The following is a 27,835-nucleotide window of genomic DNA, read 5'->3' on the forward strand; positions in this document are numbered from 1 at the left end:
AGGGGCCCCACTGGTTGTTTAGCAGGCTTCCTGCTTCTGATGTACTTAAAGAACATTTTGTTATTACCTTTTGAGTTTTTGGCTAGCTGTTCTTCAAACTCCTCTTTGGCTTTTCTTATTACTTTTTTACACTTAATTTGGCAGTGTTTATGCTCCTTTCTATTTACCTCACTAGGATTTGACTTCCACTTTTTAAAGGAAGTCTTTTTCTCTCTCACTGCTTCTTTTACATGGTTGTTAAGCCACGGTGGCTCTTTTTTAGTCCTTTTACTGTTTCTTAATTTGGGGTATACATTTAAGTTGGGTCTCTATTATGGTGTCTTTAAAAAGCGCCCATGCAGCTTGCAGGGATTTAACTTTAGTCACTATACCTTTTAATTTCTGTTTAACTAACCCCCTCATTTTTGCATAGTTCCCCTTTTTGAAATTAAATGCCACTGTGTTGGGCTGTTGAGATGTTCTTCCCACCACAGGGATGTTAAATGTTGTTATATTATGGTCACTATTTTCAAGCGGTCCTGTTATAGTTACCTCTTGGACCAGCTTCTGCGCTCCACTCAGCACTAAATCTAGAGTTGCCTCTCCCCTTGTGGGTTCCTGTACCAGCTGCTCCTAGAAGCAGTCATTTAAAATATCAAGAAATTTTGTCTCTGCGTTTCGTCCTGAGGTGACATGTTCCCAGTCAATATGGGGATAATTGAAATCCCCCACTATTATTGAGTTCTTAATTTTGATAGCCTCTCTAATTTCCCTTAGCATTTCATCATCACTATCACTGTCCTGGTCAGGTGGTTGATAATAGATCCCTAATGTTATATTCTTATTAGAGCATGAAATTACTATCCATAGAGATTCCATGGAACATGTGGATTCACTTAAGATTTTTACTTCATTTGATTCTACATTCTCTTTCACATATAATGCCACTCCGCCCCCGCACGGCCTGTTCTGTCCTTCCGATATATTTTGTACCCCGGAATGATTGTGTTCCATTGATTGTCCTCAGTCCACCAGGTTTCTGTGATGCATATTATATCAATATCCTCCTTTATCACGAGGCACTCTAGTTCACCCATCTTATTATTTAGACTTCTAGCATTTGTGTCCGATTCTTTATGTGAATGTTTCTCGTCTGATCTGGCCCTTACATTATCCTCTTCCATCCTCTGCTCCTGACTATAACCTAGAGAATCTCTATCAATAGACTCTCCTCTAAGAGAAGTCTCTGACTGATCCACATGCTCCTCTGCAGCAGTCGGCTTTCCCCCATCTCCTAGTTTAAAAACTGCTCTGCAACCTTTTTAATTGCAGCAAAGAGTCCTGTGGTACCTTATAGACTAACAGATGTATTGGAGCATGAGCTTTCGTGGGTGAATACCCACTTAGTCGGATGCATGGATAAGGTGCCACAGGACTCTTTGCTGCTTTTATAGATCCAGACTAACACGGCTACCCCTTTGATACTTGACAACCTTTTTAATGTTAAGTGCCAGCAGTCTGGTTCCACTTTGGTTTAGGTGGAGCCCATCCTTCCTGTATAGGCTCCCCCAATTCCTAACGAATCTAAACCCCTCCTCTCTACACCATTGTCTCATCCTCGCATTGAGACTCTGAAGCTTTGCCTGCCTGCCTGCCTACCTACCTGGCCCTGTGTGTGGAACTGGGAGCATTTCTGAGAATGCCACCATAGAGGTCCTGGATTTCAGTCTCTTCCCTAGCAGCCTAAATTTGGCCTCCAGGACGTCTCTCCTACCCTTCCCTATGTCATTGGTACCTACATGTACCACGACCACCGGCTCCTCCCCAGCACTACACATAAGTCTATCCAGATGCCTCGAGAGATCCGCAACCTTCGCACCAGGCTGGCAAGTCACCATACAGTTCTCCCGGTCATCACAAACCCAGCTATCTGTTTCTAATGATCGAATCTCCTATTACTAACACCTGCCTTTTCCTAGTGACTGTAGTTCCCTCCCCCCGGAGAGGTAACCTCAGTGCGAGAGGATACCCTAACACCATCTGGAAGGAGGGTCCCAACTATGGGAAGGTTTCCCTCTGCTCCTGTTGACTGCTCTGCTTCCCTGGGCCTTTCATCCTCCTCAACAGTGCAGGGGCTGTCTGACTGGAGGTGGGACAATTTGACAGTGTCCCAGAAAGCCTCATCAACATACCTCTCTGCCTCCCTTAGCTCCTCCAGTTCCGCTACCCTGGCCTCCGAAGTCCGTACGTGGTCTCTGAGGGCCTGGAGCTCCTTGCACTGAATGCACACATATGCCACCCGCCCACAGGGCAGGTAATCATACATGCTGCACTCAGCGCAATAAACTGGATAGCCCCCACTCTGCTGCTGGGCTTCTGCCTGCATGGTCTCCTAGTTAATGAAAGGTTTAGTTTAAATCAAGAAGTTTTTAAATGTAGTTTAGTTTAGAGTTTTACAAAACAGCAAGGGGCCTTTGCCCCCTTCCCACTCCCCTTCCAAACTCCCTTGCGAAACTCCCTGTTAGCAGCCCCTGGTCGCTTGCGCACTGCTTTATAAAGCCCTGGCCTGCTTGATAGCCTCGCCCACTGACTAAGGCTCAGCCAATTAACAGAGGCTTCTAGCTTTCAAACCTTCCTTGGAAGCTCACAGCTTCCAACTGCCGGCCACAGCACACGGTCCTTCAAACAAACAAACAAACAGACGGACAAACACAAGCTCAGCACACAGCAAGTAACCCACAAACAAACACACACTACAGACAGTCACTTACCCCAAGGGTGCTGTATTTGTTCCTCCTTCACCTGGAGAATTCCCTTGTGAAACTCCCTGTTAGCAGCCCCTGGTCACAAAGCCCCTGATCGCTAATGGTAAATCAATTAATTATGAAGGGTCATCCATCCTAATATGTATGTACCAGGAAAGCCACCAAAACCAAATCAGTGCTGATGGAAGTGATTCCTCAGTTTGGCTACCAATACCCTCATTGTTGATTTTTATCCTGCCATTTAATATTGAGCAGCTGACAAAGACGACAAGAATCAAAAATGTCATTCTGCCACACTTTAACGTTCCTCAGCACCCAGGTTTCACTACTCTACTTTCATTCTTTCATTCGAGATCAGTGTTAGCCCTTCCATTATTTTTCCTGGGATCATTTCCAGGTTGACAGGCCTGTAATTACCTGGGTCGTTCTGCAGATACCTCATGGAGAAAGCCATGAGGTCCCAGTCGCATCCAGGCCATTGAACCCCACCCTATTCTTTGGCTTCATTCAACAAGGAGTATGCCTCCTGCTGCGAAGTCCAACTCCAGTGCGGGAGCATCCACCTCCACAGATCTCAGGGCGGGACCTTGTCGGGAAGCTAGGAAGCACTCTCATCCATCATTACGGATGTATCCTTGGTTGGCTGAAGAGCCCACGTGAACAACCACACAGTACAAAGGGTGTGGACATCTTGAGAATCCGAGATGCACATCAGTATCCTGGAACTATGGGCAGAATGGAGGATGTGCAAGTCTTTTCTCCCATTATCTGCTTTCACCATATCCCTGTAAGGTTGGACAAGACTACAACTGACTTCTACATCAACAAGCAAGGGGGAGCAAGATCTGCCTCCCTGTGCATCACTCTGTCAGTAGCCTACCTTCTGGGGAAGCAAACTTCCTCAGCAGATACCTTGCACTTGACCACGAGTGGCAACTTTGCAACATGCTGCTGCATGACATTTCTCTCTGTGGGGAACCTGAACTGGAGATGTATTTGCTTCTCAAACAGACAGCAAATGCACCCCATATTGCTTCAGAGGAGTCCTAGGTCACTTCTCCCATTGTGATGCTCTGCTTCTTACCTGGTCAGATCAGTTCAGCTATGCCTTCCTTCCACGGTCCTTCCTTCTGCCACAAGTTCTACACAAGTTTCGACTGGACAGAGTGAGGGTCATCTTGATCGCTGCCTTCTGGCCCAGACAGTTCTGGTTCCCCAACCTCCTGCTTATGTCATCTTGCCCACCAATTATACTTCCGATATTCCCCAAGCTCCTGACCCACTGCAACAGCAAGATCAAACACCTCAATCCACGACCACGCCATTTCAGGTGCATGGGCATCATTAAGGTTAAGATTTTGTCATGGTTATTTGTAGTAAAAGTCAGGGACAGATCACAGGCAATAAACAAAAATTCACAGAAGCCTGTGAGCTGTCCCTGACTTCTTCTACAAATAACCGTGACAAAATGGGACTGATGAGAGCCCGAGCCCTGCTGTGGGAGGGGGGCGGGGCACATCCAGCACCCACTGCATCTTGGAGTTGTGGAGTCAGTGGCTGGGAGCTGCCAGGTTCTCCCATTGCCCACAGCAGCTCAGAGCTTTGGGCCATTGGCTCGGAGCTCCGGGTCCCCCTATTGCCTGCAGCGGCTCAGAGCTGCAGGGGCGCCCTCTTCCAACTTCCTGCGGCAGCTGGGAGCTGCCAGGTTCACCTGCTGCCTGCAGTAGCTGAGAGCTCCAGGGGCGCCCCACTGCCCACGGCAGCTGAAGCTGAAAATGTCATAGAATCATAGAATATCAGGGTTGGAAGGGACCTCAGGAGGTCATCTAGTCCAACCCCCTGCTCAAAGCAGGACCAATTCCCAACTAAATCATCCCAGCCAGGGCTTTGTCAAGCCGGGCCTTAAAAACCTCCAAGGAAGGAGATTCCACCACCTCCCTAGGTAAAGCATTCCAGTGCTTCACCACCCTCCTAGTGAAACAGTGTTTCCTAATATCCAACCTAGACCTCCCCCACTGCAACTTGAGACCATTGCTCCTTGTTCTGTCATCTGCCACCACTGAGAGCAGCCGAGCTCCATCCTCTTTGGAACCCCCCCCTCAGGTAGTTGAAAGCAGCTATCAAATCCCCCCACATTCTTCTCTTCTGGAGACTAAACAATCCCAGTTCCCTCAGCCTCTCCTCATAAGTCATGTGCTCCAGACCCCTAATCATTTTTGTTGCCCTCCGCTGGACTCTTTCCAATATTTCCACATCCTTCTTGTAGTGTGGGGCCCAAAACTGGACACAGTACACAGAATCCATGACCTCCGTGACATAGTCTTAGCCTTAATTATAGATAGGTGCCAAAGGAGTCAGTCATCCTGTTCTCTAATGGTGTTTGGTGTCCTGCAGCAGACACCAACTAGTACCCCATCTTGTGCTTTATCTGTTAGGACATTGATCTATAACAGGGGTTGGCAACCTATGGCACACGTGCCAAAGATGGCACGCGAGCCGATTTTTATGGCACGCTGCTGCCTGCCCAAGTCCCGAGGACACGCAGCCAGTGAGGGGCAGAGCCCGCTCCGCCCCAGAGAGGAGCCGCCTCAGCGGCCTGCCTGTGGGCTCCCGCGTCCCCTCACCTGGCGAGGAGTCCTGCCTGGGGGCGCGGAGGGGCCCGCTCACCTGGGCCACCTTGGTATAGCTGGCCATGGTGGATTGGGGGCGTGCTGGGGGAGCGGGTTCGCTGCCGGACCCAGTCCCGACTCCCGGCGGCAATAAGCGGGGGCGGTGAAGGTGGGAGAGGCCGGCGGCAGCAGCAGCACCGGCTGCTGAGTGTCCCTGGAAGGAGGCACCCGGCCGTAGCCATGGATCAGTACTTGCTGGGAGGAGCGGAGAGCCCCGCGGCCCGGCAGCGCTGAGTGCACAGCAGGTGCAGGCGAGTGGGAATCGGTGGTGGCCAGAGAGCCCTGGGGTGAGGAGCTCGCATACCGCGGGGTTATGCGCCGCCCGGAGCGGCTCCTCCAGACACAGCCAGAGGGGACTCTCTCGCCGGGGGGCGCTAGTTGTGCTCGTGTGGTGCGTCGCAGGGCCCCAAGTGGGTGAGCCAGCTGGGGGCCACAGGAGTGGGGGGAGCCCTCTGCCCTGACCCCCCCCACACACACACCCAGCCCTCTGCCCTGAGCCCCGCACGCCCCCCAGGCTCCTGCCCTGAGCCCTGTGCCCCGTGCCCCGCACACACACACCCAGCCCTCTGCTTCTCTGCTTGACTCCTTTACCCCCTGCCACGACCCCAGCCCTGACTCTGGCACCCCCACACATACCCAGCCCCCCCCGCCCTGACACCTGCACCCCCCTCACATGCCCCAGCCCTCTGCCCTGACTCTTGCAACCCCCCACATCCCCACCCCCCCCACATCCCCACCCCCACCTTAAGCACCAAAGGGGAGCTCCTGCACACACCCCCACATTCCCACCTGCACCCCTCGCACAAAACGGGAGCTCCTGCACCCCCCCCACATTCCCACCTGCACCCCTTGCACCAAATGGGAGCTGCCCAGGTAAGTGCCCCACACCCAAATCTCCTGCCCCAACCCTGAGTCCCCTCCCTCATTCTAGCTCCTGGCCAGACCCTTCACCCCCAGCCCTGTGCTCAGTGCACTCCCACCCTCAGCTCACTGCAGAGAGAGGAAGAGAATGGGCCAGAACCAGGGAGAAGCTAGGTACCCACTGTATGTGGGCAGGGCCGGGACCCCAGACCGGCAGCGGGCTGAGCGGGTCCGGCAGCTGGCATCCTGGCTGGCAGGAGCCGGCGGATGGAACCCCTGAACGGCAGTGGGCTGTGGGGTCCCTGCCACCGGCCCCGCACAGCCCGCTGCCGGTCTGGGGTTCTGGCTGCCGGACCCTTTCCAGCTGGGGTCCCGGCCGCAGGCCCCGCTCAGCCCGCTGCCGGCCTAGGTGAACAGAACCCCAGACCAGCAGCGGGCTGAGCGGGCCTGCGGCGTAAGATCAATATTTTAATTTAATTTTAAATGAATCTTCTTAAACATTTTGAAAACCTTGTTTATTTTACAATACAACAATAGTTTAGTTATATAATATATAGACTTATAGAGAGAGACCTTCTAAAAAACATTAAAATGTATTACCGGCACGCGAAACCTTAAATCAGAGTGAATAAATGAAGACTCGGCACACCACTTCTGAAAGGTTGCCGACCTCTGATCTATAAGCATTTAACATCATTTGTTTCTGAGTTATTAGTGACACAGAAATAGTTAATGTTATTTTTGACAGAGTACCACTCTCCCTCCCGTCTTGCCCACACAATCCTTCCAGCCTCTTTGCTTCAGCTTCTTTCAAATATATTCTTTGCTCAGCCTGAGCCCATTATCTTAACTCCTCCTTGTGTTGAATGCCTTCATCTTTGCAAGGAAAGGCCATTCTCTCTAAGCCAACACCAAAATTGCTCACATCTTGTATTGTGAAAATATAGTTTCTGTAAATCTTTCCTCTCTTTTTCCATTGTTCATGTAGGTCCACAATAGATCCTGTATCTAGGGAATAACTAATGAATTGGTTAACTAACTGCATTCCAACATGTTGTGGAATTGCTTCTTGTAGTTCTATAGTTGTTTTACACCTACCTGGGCACACACTTTGTTAGGTATGAAGAATATAGAATGTACTCCTCAAAATTACAGCACTTACTCTTTAAGTATAGAATGAATTTTCTGAGAATTTACAAGTAAATTGGTTAATTAGTTTAGGGATTAAAATTAATGGGTCCTTTTAAGAAGCTCAGCACTCTTTTCCTAGATCGGAACAGAACACAGATGCTTCACACTTCTATTTTTTGTATTAATTGAGCACCTTAGAGCCCTTGTCATGGACCAGGACCTCACTGGACTAGGTATTGTACAAACACTTGACAGAGATGGTCCCTGCCCCAGAGAGCTTACAGCCTAAGCTTATTTATAGTTAACTGAGTGAGATCTCACGTGGGCTACATTTGAAGAGTTTATTTTCAGGATTATCGATTATTTTTTCACCCCTTCTTCATAACTGAAAGTTTCTCCTTCAGTAAGGGCTGACAAATCATGTTCTGCTAGAAAATTCCATATAAAACAACCATTTTTCAAATTGGCTGACATCTCTCATTGTTCTCAGGGGATTGAGGTCATAACTTGTCCACAGTTGGGTGGGTCTCTTGAGAGGGGCATCTATCCTCCTTTGTTCTCGATGGGACAGAGGCTATAGGCAGGTCTTAGCAAAGTTGGCTGGCTTCCCCCCCCCCCCTCCTCCCCCATTGGAAACAATGGTAATCAGAACCATTTTGAATGAGAGCACCTAAACTGAGGCCTGCTGTGGACACGCTCCCATTGAGAATAGTGGAAGACTTGTCATTTTAAGAGGGCAATTCTCCATGCATTTCTCTGAAGATTTTTATGCACTAGCCTCAGCTGACAGAAACTTTTAGATATGAAAAATAATGGTAGACAATACCATTAATCCTAAATCTTCCATTTCAAAAGCTGTCCAATTGTACCAAGTCTACTCAGCAGAGAGGAGAGTAGGAGTAACTGGGTCAAGGACTGCCCCATAATAACACAAGGGGAAAAGATAATCAAATGTGTCTTTCAAATGCATTTCAATTTTGGACAAGATACACTGAAATGTCTCTCTCATATTGATAAGGCATGGCATTGCTATAGGGGAAGATTGTATGAGTGCACTATGTGCATTTCTTAACTCGGCATGTTGGGATTTTGAAGTTAAGGGTAAACTTAGAATTTCCTACATTTATAATGCTTGATTTGGGAATTATTGTAGCATCCCAGTAATGTATTTTATCCTGAGTTACTTACATGTACTCTCAACCTTACTTCCGTCTTGAGGTAATTTGTCTGGGAATATAAATAGGTTTACAGCTTCAGTTCTAGAACGTCTTGAAGCCTGTTCTCTCAGAATTTGTGGAGTTTGTAGAGCATGCTTTATGTAGATTCCTGTATCTAAGATCTACAAATACAAATCCTGTTCAGTGCAAACCTCCAATTACCATTAATATTGCAAATACAGTCTAATGGAGGTAGGCTTCCAACTCATTAAAAGGCAATGGGATTTGAGTGCCTAATGCGTAGGCATATTTGAAAATGATACTCCAAATCAGTTGTGTGCTTTGGTAAGGCTGTCCTAACTCAAGGCCACACTAGCTAGTTTCCACGAAGAGAGCGTCCACTGTGGAAGTATTTCATGAAGGACAAAATGAAGGTGTTCTGAGTTCTGTACACTCCTGTACTGGCTTTATAGAACCACGGTCATCCCTCTTTCACCATGCTTATATTCAGAATTGCTGCTTGCAGGTAGGTGATCAGGAACTTTGAGGTAGGGTTGTGTTCTGTTTGTGTTCTTCATATATCGATCGATGAAGACTGGGCTTTCAAAGGCAATGTTTTTGCTGTATTTCACTCACTGCAAAGTCAACTTTTTTCTTTCCCTTTTTATATTTTTCTAGTGATGTTTATTTATCCTCAAGGGACAGACAGATACTTGACTGGCATTTTGCAAATCTAGAATTTGCTAATGCCACACCGCTGTCTACACTTTCATTGAAGCACTGGGACCAGGTATCTAATTAATAAATTCTTTAAAATAGTGCTCATAGATTTAGCATATGCATTTCATTCTGACATGTTTCTGTATGTTAGCAAGCATTTCTAAGAGATTTAAATGTCATGTACCTCAGCATTATCCCTTCGACCCTCATTCTAGATTCTACAGGATATTAACAGAGTTCCAGAGGGTTCTGCTAATACCCAAACGGATTATAATTAATTATTTGTTATAGGAAAATAGTGTCTACCAATTATTTTACCAGTAATACTAGGAATTTTCTTCTTGTAATTAAGTTAGGTACAGCACTTTTTAAGTGGAAAAGTTCCCCATTTATTTAACTCTGTACTGATTGATCTGTTATGGTTATAAACTTATGTATTTTTATATATTTCATTTTAGGATGATGATTTTGAATTCACAGGCAGTCATCTGACTGTGAGAAATGGATATTCCTGTGTGCCTGTAGCCTTGGCAGAAGGCTTGGATATTAAATTAAATACAGCAGTTCGACAAGTTCGCTACACAGCTTCAGGTAAATCAAGCTCTCTAACTTTATAAGTCACACTACCAAGGAGCACTGTCCTTTGATAATTGCCTCTGTTCCTCACTCACAGGATTCACACACTCTTGACACCATGAGCACAGAGCCATAGAAAAGCAAGGCCTGTAGGGCCTGAACTATTTAGGAAGCTTTAACAGGTTTACAAATAATAATTGTTGGTTGCTTGTTTTTTTAGTTGTGTGGGCTCTGCATCATGTTGCAACTTGAGTTGCTCATGTCCCAAGTACATCATGACCTGCTGAGTCCCATTCATAATGAGATTAAGGTAAATGCAGTAAGCATCCTAGTCTATGCTGGTTCTGACAATAGGAATTCAGTGGGAGTGCTACTCAGAAATGTCCATCACAGATCAGCACATTGTTCTCCAAGGCACAGTTTCATTTGTGCAAGATTTGCTCTGTGGGCCTAAAATGAGACCAAGCAGCATGGGTAGAATCATAGGTTATGTCTACGCTAAGGACCTTACAGCGGCACAGCTATACCGCTGCAGCTGGGTACCAAGCTGGGAGGAGAGCCTCTCCTGCTGACATAGCGCTCTCCACACAGGTGCTTTTGTCAGTCGGTGCATACCTCGACTGACAAAAGTTTTACCAACAAAAGTGCTAGTGTAGATATACACAAATTGTTAGAAGGGACTGCAGTGGTCATCTAGTCTAACCCTCTGCCAAGATGCAGGATTTGTTGTGTCTAAATCATCCAAGACAGATGGCTATTCAGCCTCCTTTTGAAAATTTCCAATGAGGAACCTTATAAAGTATCATTTATAATAACTTGCTGGTCAATCTCATCGTCGGGAAATGTATGTAACAACATTGTTTGCGAAGTTATAAAATTCCCCTGTATGATGATGTTAGCACATGTTCCAAACCCCACAGCCCTGCCCAGGCAGAAGTCAGCAAACAGGTCTGTCCTGAGCAAAGGAATGTGTATTTGACTTAATTTGCATTTAAACAGTCATCAAGCAGAAAGAAGGAAGGGAGAAAACCTGCATGTAAGCATACACAGGTGAAAGAACCCAGGGCAAGCATCCTTCCATCCTAGATACATTTTCCAGCTGAGAATAAGGAGACATGCTTTTCAAAAGAAGGAGTGAAGCTATAAAAAAGGAGGGGGCAAACACCAAGTTACTTCTTTCTTCCTGCCCATCTCCCTCTTTGCACCTTAGAAGACAAAAGAAACAGCCGTTGAACTCTGGGCGAGGGGTTTGGAAGTCCTTGAAGCATGTCGTCAGAAACTTAGCTTTGAGTCTAATATAGTTAATATAGTTTGAATCTAATATAGTATGGTTGGAAAACCGTTCCCATAGAGTAATCCTCAACAGTCAAGCTGGAAGGGCATATCGAGTGGCGTCCTGCAGGGATTGGTCCTAGGTCTGGTTCTGCTCAATATCTTCCTAAATGATTTAGTTAATGGCACAGAGAGTACAATTATAAAGTTTGTGGATGATACCAAGCTGGGAGGAGTTGCAAGTACTTTGGAGGATAGGATTAAAATTCAAAATGATTTGGACAAACTGGAGAAATGGTCTGAAGAAAATAGGATGAAATTCAATAAGGAAAAATGCAAACTACTCCGCTTAGGAAGGAACAATCAATTGCACACATACAAAATGGGAAATGACTGCCTAGGAAGGAGTACTGCGGAAAGGGATCTGGGGGTTATTGTGGATCACAAGCTAAATAGAAGTCAACAGTGAAGTAATTCTTCTGCTTCATTCCGAGCTGATAAGACCTCAGCTGGAGTATTATGTCAATTTCTGGGCACCACATATCATGAAAGATGTGGACAAATTGGAGACAGTCCAGAGAAGAGCAAAAAAAATTATTAAAGGTGTAAAAAACATGACCTATGAGGAAAGATTGAAAAAATTGGGTTTGTTTTGTCTGGAGAAGAAAAGACTGAGGGGGGACATAAGTTTTCAAGTACATAAAAGATTTTTTACAAGGGGGGGGGGAATTGTTCTCATTAACCTCTGAGGATAGGACAAGAAGCAATGGGCTTAAATTGCAGCAAGGGAAGTTTAGGTTGGACAATAGGAAAAACTTCCTAACTGTCAGGGTAATTAAGCCCTGGAATAAATTGCCTCAGGAGGTTGTGGAATCTCTGTCATTGGAGATTTTTAAGAACGGGTTAGACAAACACCTGTCTGGAATGGTCTAGTTATTATGTAGTCCTGCCTTGAGTGCAGGCGACTGGACTAGATGACCTATTGAGGTCCCTTCCAGTTCTACAGTTCTATGATTCTGTCGTTTGTTAGGCACCAGAAAGTGTTTTATCTCTGTTTTTCTTTTATGCCTCATTACTTGTATTCACTTAAAATCTATCTTTGTAGTTAATAAACTTGTTTTATTATTTTATGTAACCCAGTGTAGGGCTGTCAAGCGGTTAACAAAATTAATCGCGCGAGTAAACAATAATAATATAGTATTTATTTTTGAATGTTTTCTACATTTTCAAATGTATTGATTTCAATTACAACACAGAATACAGAGTGTATAGTGCTCACTTTATATTTATTTTTAATTACAAATATTTGCACTGTAAAAAAAGAAATAGTATTTTTCAATTCACCTAATACAAGTACTGTAGTGCAATCTCTTTATCATGAAAGTTGAACTTACAAATGTAGAATTATGTACAAAAAATAACTGCATTCATAGAATATCAGGGTTGGAAGGGACCTCAGGAGGTCATGGAGTCCAACCCCCTGCTCAAAGCAGGACCAATCCCCAACTAAATCATCCCAGCCAAGGCTTTGTCAAGCCTGACCTTAAAAATAAAACAATGTAAAACCTACAAGTCCACTCAGTCCTACTTCAGCCAATCGCTCAGACAAACAAGTTTTGTTACAAAGTGCAGGAGATAATGCTGTCCGCTTCTTGTTTACAATGTCACCTGAAAGTGAGAACAGGTGTTTGCATGACACTGTTGTAGCCGGCGTTGCAAGATATTTACGTGCCAGATCTGCTAAAGATTCATATGTCCCTTCATGCTTCAACCACCATTCCAGAGCACATGCATCCATGCTGCTGATGGGTTCTGCTCAATAACGATCCAAAGCAGAGCGCACCAACGCATGTTCATTTTCATAATCTGAGTCAGTTACCACCAGCAGAGGGTTGATTTTCTTTTTTGGTGGTTCGGGTTCTGTAGTTTCCCCATCGGAGTGTTGCTCTTTTAAGACTTCTGAAAGCATGCTCCACACCTCGTCCCTCTCAGATTTTGGATGGGACTTCACATTCTTAAACCTTAGGTCGAATGCTGTAGCTATTTTTAGAAATCTCACATTGGTATCTCCTTTGCGTTTTGTCAAATCTGCTGTGAACGGTTATTCCCCTTCTTGAATCTCCGTTGGCATCCTATCTCCATTTGCATCAAGATTAAGCAGTTTCCCACATCTTTGCAGAGCTATGGGGCAGGGAATGTCTTTATATGTATTTGTTCAGGGTGTACTGCAGTGGGGGCCTTAGTACTGACTGCTATCTCTAAGCACTATGGTAATACAAGGACTGTTCAGTTATTCAAATATTGAATTCCTTGAATGCTGTTAATGTTGCAGATTCAAGCACTCAAAAATTAGACCATGCCAAAATTAAGGTTGTCTTTGCAACCTAAATTCTGTCCCACTGTGCAAATGCATTATGATAGTCTCCTAAGTATATGATCATGCACTGTTTTTTCCACAGGACCCTGGCTTATTAAATGTCTAAATCCCTGCTTTTCCTTACCTTTACCAGGATGCGAAGTGATAGCTGTGAACACCCGCTCCACTAGCCAGACTTTTATTTATAAATGTGATGCTGTCCTGTGCACTCTTCCCTTGGGAGTGTTGAAACAGCAACCACCTGCTGTACAGTTTGTGCCTCCTCTTCCTGAGTGGAAAACGTCTGCTGTGCAAAGAATGGGATTTGGCAATCTTAACAAGGTAACTTGACAGGGAAGGGGAAAGCAGTAGAGGAATGAGTACGATAAATAGATTCTGGAATGCATGATGCTAAGCTGGAGAGCAGCTCCCCCCTCTTTCTTTCTAGAACCCCATTCTTTGAATTGTGTGAAGAGCCATTTGTGTGCAAAATGTGAGATGCACTGAGCTTGACTTAGGAACACATCTATAAAAGGAGACCACACAAAGTCTGTCTTTTCCATTTCTACTATAGGAGCTGGAACCTCCCTTATCCTTCTTAAGGTATTTCTCCTCTTTACTGTGTAGCTTTGTAGTGTGCTTCTGGGTACCAAGTGGCATCATAAGTGCAGCATTGAAGCAAAGAACGTCAGTTTACATCTGTTGAACACCTGTTGGTACACATCAGCGCCACTATACTTTGATTGTGATCTGGATTGGAAGAACAGCTCTTTAAGAGGATAGTTCAGGGGCCCATGCTGATTAAATCCTTGGTCTCTGTGAGACTGCCAAATGAAATTCCAATCGGTGTTTTTTTTGTGTGACGGTCCCAGTGTATATTCCACACGTGGGAGCTCATGCACCTGAGTCTTAAAGTTTTCTCCAAGCAATGTCTATTGACTCACATATGTGCAGTGTTTTTCCTCATGCTTCTGACCGAGGATATAAGGTGCAGTGCAGGTCGATGCCACTCCAGTTCCTTCTTACCACCCCATGGCCTGAGTTGGAACCCCTATTCCTCCTTCGCTCTTATTTCATTAAGAAAGTTGTTCTGTATACCTGTGTAAATAGTTTTGCATAGTTAGTATAGAACCCCTCCCCAGTTGAGGGGAAGAACTCCTCGCTACCTGAGGACCATGCCCAAGGACCCGGGCTTCAAGAACTGTGTATCCTACCATTGTTCCTTTCCCATCAGTAACAAGCATCAATGATGCCTCTACTGTCTGGGTGAGGTGAACATCTCGGCGAAGGGCAGCACCTGTAAGTCCTTCCTGCCCAGGACGACAGAGGCTTATGAGCTCTGACTCCATACATTCCTGATAGAAGAGGCTCTGAGATTCCGGACTCAATCTGATCCTAACCAAGGATAGCCCCCTGGACAGTGTCCTCTGCTGACTGGTAGTGTCCCTCCTAGCATGATCCATGATGCGGCGCTATTGGCACAGAAGCCCAAGGGGAAGCTCCTCCCCACACAAGTGAGAAACTGTGTCTCACAGGCATAAGAATAGATCCCCACAGTGGACTGCTCTCATAAGAGACATATTTCCTCCCTGTGCTGTGCCAGGTCTGGTGAGATGTTGCATGTGGATCCCATGTATCCATTGCTAAAGGCCCCGCAACTGGAAGGTAAGGTAAAGAAGAAGCGGGATTCGTCAGTACCAGTGGTGAGACATATGGAGCTTCCAACTATGAGTGCGGCCCCACGTGTTCTATGAGTGCCGCCATGTCAATCCTCAGACCAGCCAGCTTCGACAGCCAAACCAGGTCCCTCTGTATTCTCAATGGTAACCCCACCGACTCTGGGATGTATGGAGACATTCCTGACTGAAAGAGGTGTTCCTGTTTACTCATAGTCTCTGTTCCTGTCGCGCCCATCCATTCTCTGAGACATTCCTATGCCTGAGGATGAACTGTTACTCCTGTTGCAGGAGAGCCCCCTTTCCCATCCATCAGATCTGGGCTCCTTGTACTGCCATTTCCAGTGGACCCGTCATCTGACTCAGAGGTGTCCCAGGACATAGCCCTGCCAGTGTCTCCGCCGCAGCACAGGAGCCCAGAGAGAGAGCCAAGGCAACCTTATCTGCCTGGCTATAACCAGCCCCAGGGAAGCATGGGGTCTGCTGAGACTGATGGAATCCTCTTTCTGGCCCTACTGGAGCCCCTGGGACCCATACCACAGCTGTCCAGCACCATCGCAGGGGTCTTATCGTTCCTCCCCTGCTCACAGCCAGCTCCACTGGTATATGACAAGGAAGATATGGAATTGGTACTGCCACTGGAGCCTCCTCGTTGCCAGATGAGGCAGTCATCCCTTTGCCACTCTCTCTGCTGGATGACCACCAGCAATACCAAGAACTGGTAGCCACGCATGTAGCAATCTACAAATTCCGCTGGAGGAGGTCCAGTATCCCCAGCGTCGTCTCCTGGATATCCTTCAGCCACAGGGACCATCCAGGGTGGTTCTTCCTGTAAATGAGGCTGTATTGGAAGAGGCCAGAATGGTTTGGCGTACACCCGTGTCATGTGACCCCACCCCATGCTGGCCAAAGGGACTGATTTCCTGTTTATGCACCCAGCCTCTAATTCACTGGTGGCACAACCAGTTGTGCAGCAGGCTTGACAACACTCACAAAAGTCCACCCCTCTAGACAAGGAGTCGAAAACGTTGACCCTCCTAGGCAGGAAGGTCTTTTCCTCTGTGGAGTTGCAGTTTCGTGTAGCCAACTACCAGGCGCTGTTGGCTAAGTATGATTTCAACATCTACAACAGGCTGGCAGAGTTTAAGGACAAGTTCCTTGTGGATGACCAGGTCTAATTCCAGGCTTTGGTAGATGAGGGGAAACTGGTGGCAAAAGTGGCCATCAAGGCCGTGGTGGATGCAGCTGACACTGCATTCCATTCTCTGGCCACCAGACTGGTTATGCACAGAGACTCTTGGCTAAAGTCTTCGAATTTCTTGAGGGAGGTCCAAAACACCATGGAAAACCTCCCTTTCGACAAAAACAATCTTTTTAACAACAAGGTGGCTGAGTCTTTGCAATCCCTGAAGAACTCATGCTCCACTCTGCAGTCACTGGGAATCTACACCCCGACTCCCAGGGAGACGCACCAGAGGCAGTCCTTCAGACCACGGCACCTACCTGTCCTATCCACAGCCTCGCTGCAAATGACAGAGATCCCAGAGTGCCCGCTTTCTGACCCTGGCCTCTGCCACCTCCTCAAACCTCTCTCAGCTGTAGGCCAAAAGTCAATTTTGACATGCAGGTTAGGACCCACAAACCAACTCTGATGCCACCTACTTTGTCTCCTGTCATCTTTGGTGGCCATCTTAACCTCTTTGCCCACAGTTGGGGCAAGATTCCCATGGACAGATGGGTACTGGAGATTATCCACCATAGATACTCCATAGTTTCTTTCCTTCCTACCTTATCGCCCTCTCTCCTGACTCCCTTCAGGGGACCTCTCCCACCAATTTATTTTCTAGCAGGAAGCAGAGCCCTTGCTCCTCAAGGGTGCTATAGAGTGTGTCCTTCCTCAATACCAGGGGAGACGTTTCTACTAACCATATTTCTTCATTCCCAAAAAAGGCAGAGGCCCATCCTGGATCTTTGTCAGCTAAATATATTAATCGGAAAGCAGTAATTCCGGATGGCCACTCTGGCATCGATACTCCCTCCAGGAGGGAGGGAATTATTGTTCGTGGCTCTCAACATGAAAGACGCATACTTCCATGTGGACATCCAACCGTCTCACAGGAAGTTCTTCTGATTTAAGGTGGGGCAACAACACTAACAGTTTTGTGTCCTCCCTTTTGGCCTAGGTACAGCACCAAGGGCCTTTATGTAGGTGTTTGCAGTTGTAGTGGCACAGATGAGATGCCAGGGACGTATGGTATTCCTGTACCTGGATGACTAGCTTCTAGTGGAACAATCGCAGCAAGAAGTTCTCGTGATTCAGTCTCTTCAACACCTCCTTTCCTTCTTAGGAGTCTGTTTTATCACCCATGCAGATGATAAACTTTATAGGGACAAGGCTGGACTCAGTCTCTACACGAGCCTTCCTTCCGGTGGACCAGTTCTCTGCGAAGACCACCCTGATTGCCTCTTTCTCTTGGAGCACATGGCCACCCCCACCTACATGACACTGCTTGCAAGACTTCACCTGCAGCACCTACAAGCCTGGCTTAATTCAACCTACAACCCAACCAGGGGACCACGTTGACTTCAGGGTCACTGTTCCCTCAGACGTTCTGGCCCCTCTCACTTGGTGGTCCCATCTGACCAAGGTCATAACTGAGACCCCTTTCAGCCCTCCCATACTGAGGGCCACTATCATTATGGACACCTCCCTTACAGGATGGGGTGCCCATCTGGACCACACTGTGCAAGGTGAATGAATGCCCTGGGAAGCCACGCTACACATAAACATCCTGGAACTCAAAACAGTTCATCTCACCTGCAAAGCCTTCCTTCCCCTTATACCAGTGGTTTTCAAACCTTTTGTATTGGTGACCCCTTTCACACAGCAAGCCTCTGAGTAGGACCCCCTTATAAATTAAAAATGGGATGGGATTTAATTTAATGGAGGCTTGGGGCTGTTGGCCCCATGGAGCTAACAGCTCAAGACCCCCATGTAACCACTTTGCAACCCCCAGTTTGAGAAGCCCTGCCTTATACTCTCCCTCGACATGCAGATCCTATTGGACAACATCAACAAGCAGGGAGAGCGACATCTCATTCCCTCTGCTCCAAGGCAGGCAAGCTGTGGAATTGGTGTGTCAGGACAAATCTAAACTACAGCGCTACTGCTTGAAGTGGGCTATAGGTAGTGACTCCCAGGGTGATGCTCTCCTGTTTTTCTGGACAGGTGACCTTCGATATGCCTTTTTTCCGATTCCCCTTCTGTCTCACTTTCTCCTGAAAGTTCACTGAGATGGGGCCAAAAATCATTCTCATAGCACCTTACTGACCCCAGCAGTTCTGAATCATAGAATATCAGGATTGGAAGGGACCTCAGAAGGTCATCTAGTCCAACCCCCTGCTCAAAGCAGGACCAATCCCCAACTAAATCATCCCAGCCAGGGCTTTGTCAAGCCTGACCTTAAAAACCTCTAAGGAAGGAGATTGCACCACCTCCCTAGGTAACCCATTCCAGTGTTTCACCACCCTCATAGTGAAAAAGTTTTTCCTAACATTCAACCTAAACCTCCCCCACTGCAACTTGAGACCATTACTCCTTGTTCTGTCATCTGGTACCACTGAGAACAGTCTAGATCCATCCTCTTTGGAACCCCCTTTCAGGTAGTTGAAAGCAGGTATCAGATCCCCCCTCATTCTTCTCTTCTGCAGACTAAACAATCCCAGTTCCCTCAGCCTCTCCTCATAAGTCATGTGCTCCAGCCCCCTTAATCATTTTTGTTGCCCTCCGCTGGACTCTTTCCAATTTTTCCACATCCTTCTTGTAGTGTGGGGCCCAAAACTGGACACAGTTCTCCAGATGAGGCCTCACCAATGTTGAATAGAGGGGAATGATTACGTCTCTCGATCTGCTGGCAATGCCTCTACTTATACAGCCCAAAATGCTGTTAGCCTTCTTGGCAACAAGGGCACACAGTTGACTCATATCCAGCTTCTCGTCCACTGTAACCCCTAGGTCCTTTTCTGCAGAACTGCTGCCTAGCCATTCGGTCCCTAGTCTGTAGCAGTGCATGGGATTCTTCCGTCCTAAGTGCAGGACTCTGCACTTGTCCTTGTTGAACCTCATCAGATTTATTTTGGCCCAATCCTCTAATTTGTCTAGGTCCCTCTGTATCCTATCCCTACCCTCCAGCGTATCTACCACTCCTCCCAGTTTAGTGTCATCTGCAAACTTGCTGAGGGTGCAGTCCACGCCATCCTCCAGATCATTAATGAAGATATTGAACAAAACCGGCCCCAGGACCAACGCTTGGGGCACTCCGCTTGATACCGGCTGCCAACTGGACATGGAGCCATTGATCACTACCCATTGAGCCCGACGATCTAGCCAGCTTTCTATCCACCTGTGACAGGGTTGGGACTCAGCGCCTCCCGCTGGCACGTCTGGGAATTAGCTCTCTCCTCTGTGGGGCACCCTCTGCCGGTGGTGTCCTGTCCATCGTCTGCTCCCCTGTTGGTGTCCGGTCCCGCATTGCTCCCCGCTTGGTGGCGTCCTCTTCAGGACACTGCCCTGGTCTCACCCCCTTCCGGGGGTCTGATGTTATCAGCAGTCCTCCGTCTGTTCTAGTGGCCGGCTGCAGCCTCAAAGTCTAGCCCCTTTGTCACAGGGGCCAGCCACAGCCTGTATCAGGCCACGCTTCTCCTCAGCCAGGTATAGTACAAGGGGGAAGGAGGGGACCTAGGCCCACCCACAACTCTGGGTCCCAACCCAGGGACCCCCTAGTGGCAGCCTCCCTGCCCTCCTTCTCTCCCTTGTCAGACTTTTGTCCCTGGGCCACTTCCCCTTCGGCCCTGTGCACCTGCTTGGCCCTTTGTAGCAAGGCCTGCAGCCTGGAGTTTTCCTTGGATGAGCTCCCCAGCTCCTTCTGCCCTTCCCCAGCACTGCTCTGTCCAAGGTGCTACCTTTCAGCCCAGGAGCCAGTCCTCCTCCCTTGGCAGTCAGGGAGAGACTGCCTTTCCTCCTGCTAGGCAGCCTTTATATAGGGCCTAACCCGGCCCTGATTGGCTGCCTCTGCCCTGCCCTGATTGGCTCCTAACAGGCCTCTGTTGATTGGCTGCCGGCCTGCGCAACCTCAGAGGCCTGTTCCAGCCTTTTTCTCAGGGGGTGGGGCACCACCCCACCCCACCACCTTATAGTCTATTCATCCAGCCCATACTTCTTTAACTTGCTGGTAAGTATACTGGGGAAGACCGTATCAAAAGCTTTGCTAAAGTCAAAGAATAACACGTCCACTGCTTTCCCCTCGTCCACAGAGCCAGTTATCTCGTCATAGAAGGCAATTAGGTTAGTCAGGCATGACTTGCCCTTGGTGAATCCATGCTGACTGTTCCTGATCACTTTCCTCTCCTCTAAGTGCTTCAGAATTGATTCCTTGAGGACCTGCTCCATGATTTTTCCAGGGACTGAGGTGAGGCTGACTGGCCCGTAGTTCCCCGGATCCTCCTCCTTCCCTTTTTTAAAGATGGGCACTACATTAGCCTTTTTCCAGTCATCCGGGACCTCTCCCGATCACCATGAGTTTTCAAAGATAACGGCCAATGGCTCTGCAATCACATTCGCCACCTCCTTTAGCACCCTCGGATGCAGCACATCCGGCCCCATGGACTTGTGCTTGTCCAGCTTTTCTAAATAGTCCCGAACCACTTCTTTCTCCACAGAGGACTGGTCACGTGCTGCCCAGTGCAGTAGTCTGGGAGCTGACCTTGTTCGTGAAGACTGAGGCAAAAAAAAGTATTGAGTACATTAGCTTTTTCCACATCCTCTGTCACTAGGTTGCCTCCCTCATTCAGCAAGGGGCCCACACTTTCCTTGACTTTCTTCTTGTTGCTAACGTACCTGAAGAAACCCTTCTTGTTACTCTTAACATCTCTTGCTAGCTGCAACTCTAAGTGTGATGTGGCCTTCCTGATTTCACTCCTGCATGCCTGAGCAATATTTTTATACTCCTTCCTGGTCATTTGTCCAATCTTCCACTTCTTGTAAGCTTCTTTTTTGTGTTTAAGATCAGCAAGGATTTCACTGTTAAGCCAAGCTGGTCGCCTGCCATATTTACTATTCTTTCTACACATCTACAAATCGCAGACCTCCTGAAGCTCTCCACCCGAACACTGGTCATTCCTGCTCTGGTCATTCCTGGATCTTCTCACACAGGACCAAAGGGAGACTCAAGCATCCCAGTCCGAACTCCCTTCACCTCACGGCCTGGTGTTTGGATGGGCATCTAACATAGAACATGCTTGTTCAGCCCCAGTCCAATGGATCCTTAACCAAAGCAGGAAAGAGTCCACCAGAACGTGCTATTGGGCAAAGTGACGCCATTTCTTGGAGTGGGTGCACTGCCATCACCTTTCTCTTGACATGGTGACCATCCCAGTTGTCCTCAATTATCTCCTCACCCTTGAAAACATCAGGCGTAGCCATAGCTCCCTCCATGTGCACCTGGCAGCACTTAGAGTGTCCCTCTAGTGGGGGAAGGAAGACACTATCTTCACATACCCAACAATGGCATGCTTTATGAAAGGCTTGGTCAGGACTTCCCCACCTGCTGTCAAACCCATGCCACAGTGGGATCTTAACCTTGTCCTCTCAGCTGTCACAGGATCACCCTTGAAACCTATGGCAACCTTTATATGACCCACCTTTCCATGAAAGTTGCATTCCTAGTAACCATCACTTTGGCCAGGGGAGTCATTGAGCTAGCGGCCATGATGGCAGACCCTCCCTACACAGTTTTGCACAAGGAGAAGGTTTCACTGTGGTTACACTCCAAATTCCTACCCAAGGTTGTGTTCGGATTCCATCTCTACCAATCAATCCACTTACCTGTATTCTTTCTGAAACCACATGCCTCTTCCAACCTACACTCCCTTGACGTCAGACATACCCTGGCATTCTGCCTACAAAGAACTAGACCCTTTAAAAAGTCTGAGACTTTGGTGCCATGGCAGAAAGATCAAGGAGCCAAGCCATATCCTCACAAAGGATCTCTAAGCGGGTCTCAGGCTGCATACTTAATGCTACAAGATATCAATCCTCCCACCTCCTGGGGATGTTACAGCTCACTCTACCTGGGCACAGGCCGCTTCCATGGTTGTGTTATTGGCCATCCCATTGCAGGACATTTTGTGAATTGTCCACTCATTTACAGCACACAACGTCCAAGCAGCCATACCATGGATGCAGCAGTGGGATGGGCCATCTTGCAAATTGCTCTGCCATCAGCCTCTTCACACCCACCACCACACTAGTGCCCTATCACGGACTGTGAAATCTGGTCTCTCCCAGGAAATCTGGTCTTTTGTGTGTTTTTATCCTATATAGATTTCCCGTGGGAGACCAGAATTTCTCAATTTGGGTTCCTGACCCAAAGGGAAGCTGCAGGGGAGTCATGGTATTGCCACCCTTACTTCTGCGCTGCCTTCCGATCTGGGCAGCTGGAGAGAGGTGGCTGTTGGCCAGGTGCCCAGCCCTGAAGGCAGCGCCCCCCCCAGCAGCAGCACAGAAGTAAGCATGGCAATACCATATCATGCCATTCTTACTTCTGCACTGCTGCTAGCGGCAGCTCTGCCTTCAGAGCTGGTTTCCCTGTCACCAGCCACTGCTCTCCAGTTGCCCAGCTCTGAAGGCAGCGCCACCACCAGCAGCAGTGCAGAAGTAAGGGTAGCAGTACCACAACCCCCTTTTAAAATAACCTTGCAACACTCCCCCTCCACCTTTTTGGATCAGGATCCTTACAATTACAACACTGTGAAATTTCAGATTTAAATAGCTGAAATCAAGAAATTTACAGTTTTTTAAATCCTATGACCGTGAAATTGACCAAAATGGACCATGAATTTGGTACGGTCCTACTGATCACTGCTTGCAAGGTGTCCATGTGGAACCATCACTCAAAGAAGAAAAGGAGGTTACTTACTGTAGCTGGAGGTTCTTTGAGATGTGTGGTTCCTATCTGTATTCCACTACCCACTCTCCTTCCCCTCTGCTTCAGACTTGGTTACATTGCAGTAAGAGGGGAACTAGAGTGGCATTGCTTGCTACCCCCAAACACCAGCCCTGGCTTTTATATGCAGAAAACTGTTTGTTGTGGCATGGGTGGGCCATGGAGTTTTTATAGCATGTTGGGGGTGCCTCGGAAAGAAAAAGGTTGAGAATACCTGGACCCCGCTCCCCCCAGAGCCTCACCATGGGGCACCCCCCAGCCTGGGCACCCACCCCTCGCTCCCCCCAGAGCCTCGTTTCACAGCCGGAAGGCAGAGGATCTTCCACCATGTTCCTGTGCTGTGTTTGGACAAAAGAGAGTTGTCTGTCCCCTTTTTTGGCCACAATCATGCATTTTGCTCATCTGCAGGGATTCATGCTCACTCAGTAATTTTAATGCCTCTCCACTGCTCTAATCTGGAATCAGACGCCATTTCTGCTTTGGGCTGAAAGCTGTTAAATGGTCACGAGAGGGTCTGAACACCTGCGGTGAGCATTTACTCTTGCTGAAACTCCAACATACACAGTATGGTGGGACTCCAACATACACAGTCCGATGTGTAGAAAGAATAGTAAATATGGCAGGCGACCAGCTTGGCTAAACAGTGAAATCCTTGCTGATCTTAAACGCAAAAAAGAAGCTTACAAGAAGTGGAAGATTGGACAAATGACCAGGGAGGAGTATAAAAATATTGCTCAGGCATGCAGGAGTGAAATCAGGAAGGCCAAATCACACTTGGAATTGCAGCTAGCAAGAGATGTTAAGAGTAACAAGAAGGGTTTCTTCAGGTATGTTAGCAATAAGAAGAAAGTCAAGGAAAGTGTGGGCCCCTTACTGAATGAGGGAGGCAACCTAGTGACCGAGGATGTGGAAAAAGCTAATGTACTCAATGATTTTTTTGCCTCTGTCTTCACGAACAAGGTCAGCTCCCAGACTGCTGCACTGGGCAGCACAATATGGGGAGAAGGTGACCAGCCCTCTGTGGAGAAAGAAGTGGTTCGGGACTATTTAGAAAAACTGGACGTGCACAAGTCCATGGGGCCGGATGCGCTGCATCCGAGGGTGCTAAAGGAGTTGGAGGATGAGATTGCAGAGCCATTAGCCATTATTTTTGAAAACTCATGGCGATCGGGGGAGGTCCTGGATGACTGGAAAAAGGCTAATGTAGTGCCCATCTTTTAAAAAGGGAAGAAGGAGGATCCGGGGAACTACAGGCCAGTCAGCCTCACCTCAGTCCCTGGAAAAATCATGGAGCAGGTCCTCAAGGAATCAATTCTGAAGCACTTAGAGGAGAGGAAAGTGATCAGGAACAGTCAGCATGGATTCACCAAGGGCAAGTCATGCCTGACTAACCTAATTGCCTTCTATGAGGAGATATAACTGGTTCTGTGGATGAGGGGAAAGCAGTGGATGTGTTATTCCTTGACTTTAGCAAAGCTTTTGATATGGTCTCCCACAGTATTCTTGCCGTCAAGTTAAAGAAGTATGGGCTGGATGAATGGACTGTAAGATGGATAGAAAGCTGGCTAGATCGTCGGGCTCAACAGGTAGTGATCAATGGCTCCATGTCTAGTTGGCAGCCGGTTTCAAGCGGAGTGCCCCAAGGGTTGGTCCTGGGGCCGGTTTTGTTTAATATCTTTATTAATGATCTGGAGGATGGTGTGGACTGCACTCAGCAAGTTTGCAGATGACACAAACTAGGAGGCGTGGTAGATACACTAGAGGGTAGGAATCGGCTACAGAGGGACCTAGACAAATTAGAGGATTGGGCCAAAAAAAACCTGATGAGGTTCAACAAGGACAAGTGCAGAGTCCTGCACTTAGGACGGAAGAATCCCATGCACTGCTACAGACTAGGGACCGAATGGCTAGGCAGCAGTTCTGCAGAAAAGGACCTAGGGGTCACAGTGGACGAGAAGCTGGATATGAGTCAACAGTGTGCTCTTGTTGCCAAGAAGGCTAACGGCATTTTCGGCTGTATAAGTAGGGGCATTGCCAGCAGATCGAGGAACATGATCGTTCCCCTTTATTCGACATTGGTGAGGCCTCATCTGGAGTACTGTGTCCAGTTTTGGGCCCCACACTACAAGAAGGATGTGGAAAAATTGGAAAGAGTCCAGCGGAGGGCAACAAAAATGATTAGGCTTCTGGAGCACATGACTTATGAGGAGAGGCTGAGGGAACTGGGATTGTTTAGTCTCCAGAAGAGAAGAATGAGGGGGGATTTGATACCAGCCTTCAACTACCTGAAGGGGGGTTCCAAAGAGGATGGAGCTCGTCTGTTCTCAGTGGTGGCAGATGACAGAACAAGGAGAAATGGTCTCAAGTTGCAGTGGGGGAGGTCTAAGTTGGATATTAGGAAACACTATTTCACTAGGAGGGTGGTGAAGCACTGGAATGCATTACCTAGGGAGGTGGTGGAGTCTCCTTCCTTGGAGGTTTTTAAGGCCTGGCTTGACAAAGCCCTGGCTGGGATGATTTAGTTGGGAATTGGTCCTGCTTTGAGCAGGAGGTTTGACTAGATGACCTCCTGAGGTCCCTTCCAACCCTGATATTCTATGATTGGGAGAGGAGGTGTGATTTTAAAAAAAGAGGTGAGGCAGGCCTGGCAGGTTGCACTGCATACCAAATAGGGTCCCCAGTATCGACTGATTGATTAATCTTAGTTAGAACTGAAAAGACCTAGGCCTTGGCTACACTTGCAGATGTACAGCGCTGTGAGTTAAACCTGACTTCGTGCAGCTGAGTAGGGAAAGCGCTGCAGTCTGTCCACACTGACAGCTTCCCAGCGCACTGTCTTGGCCACATTTGCAGCAATTGCAGCGCTATTGGGAGCGGTGCATTATGGGCAGCTATCCCACAGAGCACCTCTTCCCATTCTGGCGCCGTGGGTTGTGGGAAGGGGGCGTGGGTGCGGGGCATTCTGGGTCGTGTCCCAACGCCCCGTGATGCATCGCTTCGCATCCCAGAAATCCCTTTGTTTCCGTCCACCTTTGGTGCCATCTTTCAACGGTTTCTGTGCAGCACGATCTGTCTGTGGGAAATGGAGCCCAAACTGCTGAGGCGTATGCTGACTTATCTCGCCAGCACGTCACGTTTGGCTGTCGAACTATTCCTTAAGATCCAAAGTGACAGTGAGAGTGAGGAGTCCGACGATGCTATCGAGCCGCGTAACGCGTACGACACGAAATTGCTTGTGGCATTCACGGACATGCTCAGCACCATGGAACGCCGCTTTTGGGCTCGGGAAACAAGCACCGAGTGGTGGGATCACATCGTCATGGAAGTCTGGGATTATGAGCAGTGGCTGCAGTACTTTCGGATGAGAAAAGCCACTTTCATGGGACTGTGTGAAGAGCTTGCCCCCACCCTGCGGCGCAAGGACACGAGATTGAGAGCTGCCCTGCCAGTGGAGAAGCGGGTGGCTATTGCAATCTGGAAGCTGGCAACTCCAGACAGCTACCGGTCGGTTGCAAACCAGTTTGGAGTGGGAAAGTCGACTGTTGGAATCGTGTTGATGCAAGTTTGCAAGGCCATTAATCGCATCCTACTCAGAAGAACCGTGACTCTGGGTAACATGCAGGAAATAGTGGATGGCTTTGCACAAATGGGGTTCCCTAACTGTGGAGGGGCGATAGATGGGACGCACATTCCTATTCTGGCACCACCCCACCTAGGATCCGAGTACGTTAATCGGAAGGGGTATTTCTCTATGGTTCTCCAGGCGCTTGTGGATCACCGTGGGCGTTTCATTGACATTAACAGAGGCTGTCCCGGAAAGGTGCATGATGCACGCATCTTTCGGAACACTTGGCTGTTCAGGAAGATGCAGGCCGGGACTTTTTTCCCCAGAGCGGAAGATCATGGTAGAGGAAGTCGAAATGCCCATTGTGATCCTTGGAGATCCTGCTTACCCGTTAATGCCATGGCTCATGAAACCCTACACAGGGAGCCTTGACAGCAGCAAGGAACGGTTCAACTACAGGCTGAGCCGGTGCCGAATGACTGTGGAGTGTGCCTTTGGCCGTTTAAAGGGCCGCTGGCGATCTCTGTATGGGAAGCTGGACTTGGCCTAAAACAGCATCCCCGCGGTTATATCCACGTGCTGTGCCCTCCATAATATTTGTGAAGGGAAGGGTGAAAGCTTCACTCAAGCATGGACCTCCGAGGTTCAACACCTGGAGGCTGAATTTGCACAGCCAGAGAGCAGGGCTATTACAGGGGCCCAGCGCGGGGCTGCAAGGATTAGGGATGCCTTGAGGGAGCAATTTGAGGCTGAAAACCAGCAGTGATATCTGGTGCCCTGCACGGGAGTGAAGTTCAGTAGTTCAGATCTTTAGGAATCAGTGTTTGCTAAGCAGACAAGCAGACTTGCAGTGCCTGTTTATTTCCTGGGCTAAGGAGTCTTTTACTTTATGCAATAATAAAGAATGTTTTCAAAGCCAAAAAATCCATTTATTGAAAAGAAACAAGGGTGTGGAGTGGGGAACAGTACAATCACAGATTTGCTTATGTCCTGTCTGGTGTGCTGTGCAGTGAGTGCTGCACTTAAGGATAGCTGTACTGCATGGTGATGGGGGTTGAGTGCAGAGGGTAAGGGTCGTGGTTTTCAGGGCTGGGTGGTGAAGATA

At 48.0% G+C, this 27,835-nt stretch overlaps 1 protein-coding gene across 2 annotated transcripts in view; it reads left to right on the forward strand.

Annotated features, from left to right (window-relative positions):
* The window catches only part of KDM1A (lysine demethylase 1A), a 165,019-nt gene that overhangs the window by 98,930 nt on the left and 38,254 nt on the right, over nt 1-27,835 (forward strand). For both annotated transcript variants that reach the window (XM_024199597.3, XM_024199598.3), the window contains 3 exons: nt 9,241-9,352; nt 9,741-9,873; nt 13,641-13,828. In XM_024199597.3, coding sequence (XP_024055365.1) covers nt 9,241-9,352; nt 9,741-9,873; nt 13,641-13,828 — 433 coding nt within the window. The remainder of the gene's footprint in view (nt 1-9,240; nt 9,353-9,740; nt 9,874-13,640; nt 13,829-27,835) is intronic.

The sequence above is a fragment of the Terrapene carolina genome, unplaced genomic scaffold, assembly GCF_002925995.2.
Source record: "Terrapene carolina triunguis isolate 2854851 unplaced genomic scaffold, T_m_triunguis-2.0 Scaffold236, whole genome shotgun sequence".
NCBI classification, from domain to species: domain Eukaryota; kingdom Metazoa; phylum Chordata; order Testudines; family Emydidae; genus Terrapene; species Terrapene triunguis.